Below are 7,183 nucleotides of genomic sequence, written 5' to 3'. Positions count from 1 at the left end.
TTAGTCAGCATGAAAGCACCACTTCAATTGTGAGACAAATATTTAAGTTGCGGTACAAACACCATATACTCTGGTATGCATATTGTACCGAGAACCCCTGAGGGTCATAATAGGATCATATAATCTGAATGAACATGCCATTTTATGCTACCTAGTTTCAAACACTGATCCCATCAGTCATCACGAGGAAATTGGCCAGCCCAACAGACCGAGAAAGCTAAATTCGATGTTCTCGTTGAATAAACCAGGAAGAAGAAAAGAGGCTTCAAATGGTTTGGAGTCACAATTGGTCTCATGTGCATAAATCACTGTGAAGAAAATACACATTGCCAACATATAGGAAAACTCCTGCATTTTCTGGATAAAACACAGGTTACACGACGCCAATGTAAAACATGATAATATTCTTTTAACCTCTTCTCTTGAAGGTTGATGAAACACATATACAAGTTTCGGTGGTAATAAGCAACCAAGTAAATAAAAGAAGAGAAAAACGTGTGTGCCTTTTTTCAGAAGGACCGCAGTAAAAACAGTCCGTGAAGCAAGAATGCACATGGCAGCTAAGCCGAACTGTGAGAAAGAATTAGTAAGTTACTATTATAGCAAGTAAAATAAAAACAATTACCTGCATTTCAGCCAAGATAGATTCAGTTCTCTTCCTTCATTTTTCATGCACAACGATTTCACAGAAAGATGACTTATCTCGGCCAACAGTCAAGGGTACACAAGCTCGGTTCGATAGACAAAGTAAAACTTTTTCAACCAACTGCAACTGAGACCAAAACAAGAAAAGAAACAAATGACAGCTTTTACTTTTTTTATTCAATGGCCTCTTGCCTACAGGGTTGGGGAAACTAGGAAGATCCTCCCCTGCAGAAAGTAGGCCACTCATATGGACGAGCCGAAGGAGCAGGATCCATTGGACGGTTACTGTCATACAACCCAGCGATGCCTGCACCACTGAGGTTCCCAGGTGTCCTTGTTGATCTGCCACCCATGAACATGGTTGACCATGTGTCCGACAGCAGCTCGCTCTTTGCTGCTGGGTTCAATAGTGTTGTGTCGACGCTCCAGTCTACTGAGGTGTAGTCATAAGGTGCTGCCCCGTTGGTTCTCCAATCAGAATGAGGCAATGCAGAGGACTCGGATGCATTCCACCCTCTAAATGCCCCGAGTGATGACACCACAGAACGGGAAGATGATGTACCTCCAGAACTCCAGGTGCCACCCCAACCATTGGCAGCCAGCTCTATAGGATTAGAAACCAAATTTTGTTGATGGTTTGCATGCCCAAACGACCTGGCAGAACTAGCACTGTCCAAACTCATATTCCTTAGTCCATGACCTAAGCCCCCATTCAACATCATATCCACACCTGACACGCCATTTAAGTACCAATCCCTTGCAGATGGTTCTGACACAAACATACTATGGCTAGTGGATGGTAGGCTCTGTTTGGTACCTGCAGATTGAGGACGCTGCATTACAATCACAGACTCTCGCAAGCTTCCATTGGGCATCAAACTTTTCACCTCATTGGTCCCTGCCACATGCCGCATGTCTGGCTTCACTTGTGGCACTGCAACAGGCAAAGGAGACGATGCCACAGAAGGAACTGATGGATTCGAGTTGGGATTGAGACGTCTCTTCTCAGGTTGAACAAATTGCTGACGGACCAAATCTGGCTTAATCGGTGTTGCCAGTGGCTGAAAACCTTTAATTGCAGGTTCCTTTGGACCACTACCATTCATCAAAAGCTTATAGTTTATGTCCTTCTCCTCTCTTCTCATCTGATGAGATCCTACTGATGATAATCCATTTGTTTGAGGCCTTGCAGGGTTCTGTGCAAGTACAACTTGCGGCTTATTAGGCAAGCCACTTGAATAGCCAGACCCCTCAGGCTTTGGTGGGATTGCAGTTGATTCTTGCTTGTGTGTCTTCAAGGCCTCCTCGGCCCTTTCTAGATCACCTTCACAGGAAACAACTGCCCTTTCAACTTCTTGCTTTGTACACTTATATTTTGCCTCCAAGCTCACAATCTTTGAAAGCTCATCAGCTATATCAATCTTCAAGTTAACTCCAGACTGTTGATCAGCTACAAGTTGTTGTTTAGCTTCCTCACTGGCATCAAAGTTGCAGAGCCAGGTAACAGACTCCTCAACGCAACCCTCATTTTGTATAAGAGCCATCGTTGCTTGATCTGCTGAGAAACCCATCGCAACAAGCTTCTGCGCAAGTGCTTCCAACTTTCTGGACATAATGTATCCCTTACAACGCTCGTGTAACTCTTGGGCACGCCTCTCCTTCTGTCTTTGATGCTTCTTCTCATTTTTCTGTCTAATCTTCTCACGTTTATCAATATCACATCCAGGAACAGAGTCTACTCGGGACGCAGTGCTGGTTGATTTTTCCTTTGTATCCTCTGAGTCACCAGAACAGCTACCATTGTTGGAGGCACAATCGAAATCCCCTGTACCATGGGAGCTGCGAGAATGCTCATCTATTTCATCTGTATTCCTGAATTTATCGATGCCTTGGCTACCCAACAAAGAGCTTGATGGTTCCAGAACATGGAACTTTCCAGACAGGTTGTTATAAGAACTTGCAAGTGTAGCATTTCCCATTGGCTTTGCAGCAACCTTGGGTTGCTCTTTTGCAACTTTTGCAGCTGATCTTTCTTTTGCCTTGGACTTGGATGCAGAAGGCATTTCTGACAAAGTGATTACACTGTCTATACCTGCATGAAATTTGCCAAAGCAAAAGGATCAGCACTCCAAGAAAACATGTGTAAAGTACTGATCTTCCTCTTGGCAAATGAGGCCAGTTCAACCATAACAAATAGAGAATATCAACATCCAAGTAAAAAACAACTAAAAACGTAAAGTACATATCTAACCAAACATATGCCAGACAGCTAGGCCAACTCAAATAGCTGTTTTAAGGAAACACAACATGCAACATGATCCATATTACAGCTAATCCAACTGTGAAAAATAATCTGACATCCTGATAAGAAACGAATGCCATGTTGCTCGCCACATGACAACTACCACAGGTCTCCCATGCTAAGAACAAAATCAACATGTTTGGTTTGAGAAATGAGATAGTCCATCATCTTCTCACTCCTCACTTTCTTGTTTGGTTTGTGGAATGGAATGAGTTGATCCATCACCATTCCGTTTTATTCATCATAGACTAATAATTAGTAATAATATGAGGAATGAGTTCATTACACTAAATTTTTGGAATAAACTCATGATGCATCACCTCATCTAGAATGAATTGATTCTTCAAACCAAACACCCCCTTAGGTCCACTTACATTTGACATGCAACTTCTATCCACTAGTGATGCTTCATTTTAGTTGTTTTTTTTTCTGCGTCAAAGAAATTGTGCTTGTTTCGATATCCCATATCCCATAATCAAGCAGCAGAACCTTACGCACATAACAACAGAACTAAAGCAAGAGATTATTAAATCATTACAGAATTAGAGAATTATGACTTGTTGGATTAGCTCCGAGTATATTTGCTTATGTTCCCTTTGCCATCAGATTACCGGATCAAAACAGGAATCTTACATGTATTATATTTTTTTTGAAAAACCAACTTACAGCTACTATAACCAGAATTTTGGCTGAATGAGCATTTTGCATCTATTAGCCTCCAGAAAAACTGCGCTTACATTTCTCATCCCTTGAATTCCAAAACCTAATCATCAATTCATGAGCCAGTAGATAAGAAACCAAAAATTCTCTTTTCACGAAACTCTACAGCATAATCACCCATAGCTTCACCAGCATCCTGACACCGAGAGGACTCCCTGCAAATCCCCGCGAGCCATCACCTGTGCCCAATCCCCGAAAATTATCGACGTGTGGCGTCCTTCCATGCCCAGGCGCGCATGGTACGCCCGCCACGGTCACCCGCACCGCAATCACGCGATCCCGTGGAGCCCCAGCGGCCGTTCCCCGTCTGAATTCCACGGGCGCGCGGCTCCCAGTCTCCCACACACTCTCCAGCGAGCGTTGGCATTCCCGCGCGTCGGCGGATCAAACCATGGGGCCACCGAACTCCACGCCCAAATCGAATCGAACCAGCGAGGGATCAGAGAGAGAGGGCAGGAGAAACAGTGAGCTGATGGGGCGGGGCGACGAGGAGCTTACCCGGCGTCGAGCAATACGCGTAGGGTTTTGGCCTGCGGGCGGCGGGGATCGCGGGGCGGCGAGGGATTGGGGACGAGGGCGAGAGCCTTCTAGGGTTTGGTTGGTTGACGCGGGTGTGGTGGGGTGGGGAGAAAATGGAGACGAAGCGAGACGGGAGGCGAGCGAGACAGCGGTCGGGCGGGCGAGAGACGGGACAGCAAGGCCGCGCAGCGCAGGCACAAGCACAACAGACTTGCGATCGGGTGGGTTTCGGTTTCGGTTTCGGTTTCGCGATGGCCTGTGCTGCGATGCCGCGCTGGTCTATTGCGTCCCGCGTGTGGTGGCTGGTGGGGTGACCGGGTGGGACACTGCGTGCGTTCGTGCGCAGAGGTGGATCGGGTGAGGGCGCGCACGCGACCGCGGGATCTTCCATTTTTTAACTTTTCTAAATTTTTTCTGGTTTCGTGAATGTTGAGCCTAAGGTCATGGGCTAGGGCCATGAAGGCCAGTATTACTCGGTAATACCTCGGTCTAGCCCAGTAAAATGTGAATAGATAAAATATTATCTCTAACTTAACACTCGACCATGATCACCTCCATCGATCGTCGACTGCCTCCGATTAGGTGACTTCGTCCTTGTTTTGCGCCTTCGCGTTGCTCCTTACTGCGCGGCGCTTTGTCGCCGCTAGGTTCGTGTTCTCATCTCTACTCACGCCATGGCGCTTGCGATGTCATTCACATACCTCGCCGTCTCCCCGCTCCCGTGTGGCACGCCGCCACACGTCGCGGTTTCTAGTTTCGTGAACGTTGGCCTAAAGCCATGGGCGGAGGGGCCATGTAGGCCGGTATTACTAGGCAATACCTTGGTATATCCTAATAAAACATGAACACAAAAAATCTTATCTCTAACCTAACACTAGCAATCGACTAGGATCACCTCCGCCGATTGTCGACTGCCTCCGATTAGGCGACTCCGCCCATGCTCTACGCCTTCGCGTCGCTCCTTACTGTGCAGCGCTTTGTCGCCGCTAGGTTCACGTTCCCATCACGGCTCACACCATGGCTCCTGGCGATGTCGTTCACATACCTCACCGCCTCCTCGCTCCAGTGTGGCACGCCGCCACACGTTGTGGCGACGTTCCACGACATACTATTCCGCACGGACGTAGGCGTGATGTGTCGTGCGGCCGAGGCGCTCGATGTTGCTTTGTCCCGCCTCGACGACCTCGATCCACTATCGCTCATGTCCTCTCTCCTCTCGCTGACTCGCTCCGTCATGCGGGGTGCCTTGCTGAAAGTCGCCTAGAGGGGGGTGGATACGCGAAACCTGAAAATTAAAACTTTATCCCCCAACTAGATCCCTTGATTAGAGGTTAGAACAAGATATACAATTATCGCAGTAAAAACTAAGTCTTTGCTTGTAAGGAGTATTGCTTTCAAATATTTGCGGAATTGACAAATCAATACTACTAATAAGTCTATGAGAATAAATCAAGAGGACTTAGATAAGAAGAGCAATAACACAAGTTCTTTCTTGCAAGGTGTGGCTTCTCTAAAAGAGAATTTAACTTGAGGCAACACAAAATAATGTTGGCAAAGAATAGCGCAAGAGAACTTAGAAAGGGAGAGAACAAACAAATCACAAGCAATAAGCACACAAGACACGGGTGATTTGTTTTACCGAGGTTCGGCCTTCGAAGGCCTAGTCCCCGTTGAGGAGTCCACTAAGGACGAGTCTTTTTCAACCCTTTCCCTCTCTCCACCGATCACTCAAGATCGGCGAGCTCTTCTTCTTCTCAAGGATCACTTAAGACCCCGTAAGGACCACCACACTCTTTGGTGTCTCTTGCTAGCTTTACAAGTCTCCAAAACTTTGGAGGAAGTTCAATGGGAGTCAAAACTCCACGCGCAAATGAACACAAGGATATACCACACACTATCTCTCAATGAATCTCACAAGGCACTAGTGCTAAACTCAAATGAGTAGCTCTCTCTTGCTTGCTTTCTCTTTTGTGGCACTTGTGTTGGTTGTAGTGGTCTAAATCTTGTGTATAGGATGGATCAATGAATAGAAGTGGATGGGAGGGCTTGAGTATGTCAAACAAATGACTTGGAATGTTGCTTGGGCTCCCACGCTTTGAAGTGGCCGGTTGGGGTGGTATTTATAGCCACCAACCAAAAACTAGTCGTTGGTGAAGTCTGCTGGCGAAGGGCGCACCGGACAGTGTCCGGTGCGCCGCCACGTCATCTTCTCGTTAGGCCCTGAAGCTGGTCGACCGTTGGAGGCTTTGTCCTCATGTGGCACCGGACAGTCCGGTGTCGCACCGGACAGTCCGGTGCCCCTCTGACTCGCTGCTCTGACATCTGAATTCCACTGTTCACTTTGCAGAGTCGACCGTTGCGCGCAGATAGCCGTTGCTCCGCTGGTGCACCGGACAGTCCGGTGCGCCACCGGACACTGTCCGGTGCTACACCGGACAGTCCGTTGAATTATAGCGGAGGTGCGCCTAGGAAACCCGAAGGTGAAGAGTTCGAGCTGATTCACCCTGGTGCACCGGACACTGTCCGGTGGTGCACCGGACAATGTCTAGTGGCACACCGGACGGTCCGGTGCGCCAGACAAGGGCAGCCTTTGGTTTCCTTTTTGCTCCTTTCTTTTGAGACCTAACTTGTTCTTTTGATTGGTTTGTGTTGAACCTTTGGCACCTGTAGAATGTATAATCTTGAACAAACTAGTTAGTCCAATTATTTGTGTTGGGCAATTCAACCACCAAAATCAATTAGGAAAAAGGTGTAAGCCTAATTCCCTTTCAATCTCCCCCTTTTTGGTGATTAATGCCAACACAAACCAAAGCAAATATATAAGTGCATAATTGAACTAGTTTGCAAAATATATGTGCAAAGATTGCTTGGAATTAAACCAATCTATATTTCATAAGATATGCATGGATGCTTTCTTCATATTTAATGTTTTGGACCATGCTTGCACCATTTGTTTTGTTATTGCAAATTCTTTTGAAAAATTCTTTTTAAAAGTCT

General features: G+C 46.7%; 1 protein-coding gene across 2 annotated transcripts; it reads right to left on the bottom strand.

Moving 5' to 3' along the window:
* Positions 1–612: 612 nt before the first annotated feature.
* On the bottom strand, positions 613–4,461 carry LOC100383949 (Ubiquitin-associated/translation elongation factor EF1B protein). 2 transcript variants are annotated; one of them, XM_008657081.4, is made up of 2 exons: positions 3,685–4,461; positions 613–2,737 (listed from the first exon to the last, which is right to left on the bottom strand). In XM_008657081.4, the coding sequence occupies exons 1-2, from the start codon at positions 3,716–3,718 to the stop codon at positions 855–857; spliced, it is 1,917 nt and encodes a 638-aa protein (XP_008655303.1). In that variant the 5' UTR covers positions 3,719–4,461; the 3' UTR covers positions 613–854. The 2 variants fall into 2 exon arrangements, with proteins under 2 accessions (XP_008655303.1, NP_001349163.1); NM_001362234.1 differs by having other exon boundaries at positions 685–2,737; positions 4,166–4,322.
* Positions 4,462–7,183: the final 2,722 nt, after the last annotated feature.

The sequence above is a fragment of the Zea mays genome, chromosome 8, assembly GCF_902167145.1.
Source record: "Zea mays cultivar B73 chromosome 8, Zm-B73-REFERENCE-NAM-5.0, whole genome shotgun sequence".
NCBI lineage: Eukaryota > Viridiplantae > Streptophyta > Magnoliopsida > Poales > Poaceae > Zea > Zea mays.
The sequence above is the reverse complement of the archived record's forward strand: the minus strand, read 5'-3'. Positions and strand labels throughout refer to the sequence as shown.

Coding starts and splice junctions, on each gene's coding strand:
- LOC100383949 (XM_008657081.4), bottom strand. CDS start 3,718: ATGATTAGGTTTTGGAATTCAAGGGATGAGAAAT. Junction 2,738..3,684: donor GAATTCAAGGGATGAGAAAT/GTAAGCGCAGTT, acceptor AATTTCATGCAG/GTATAGACAGTGTAATCACT.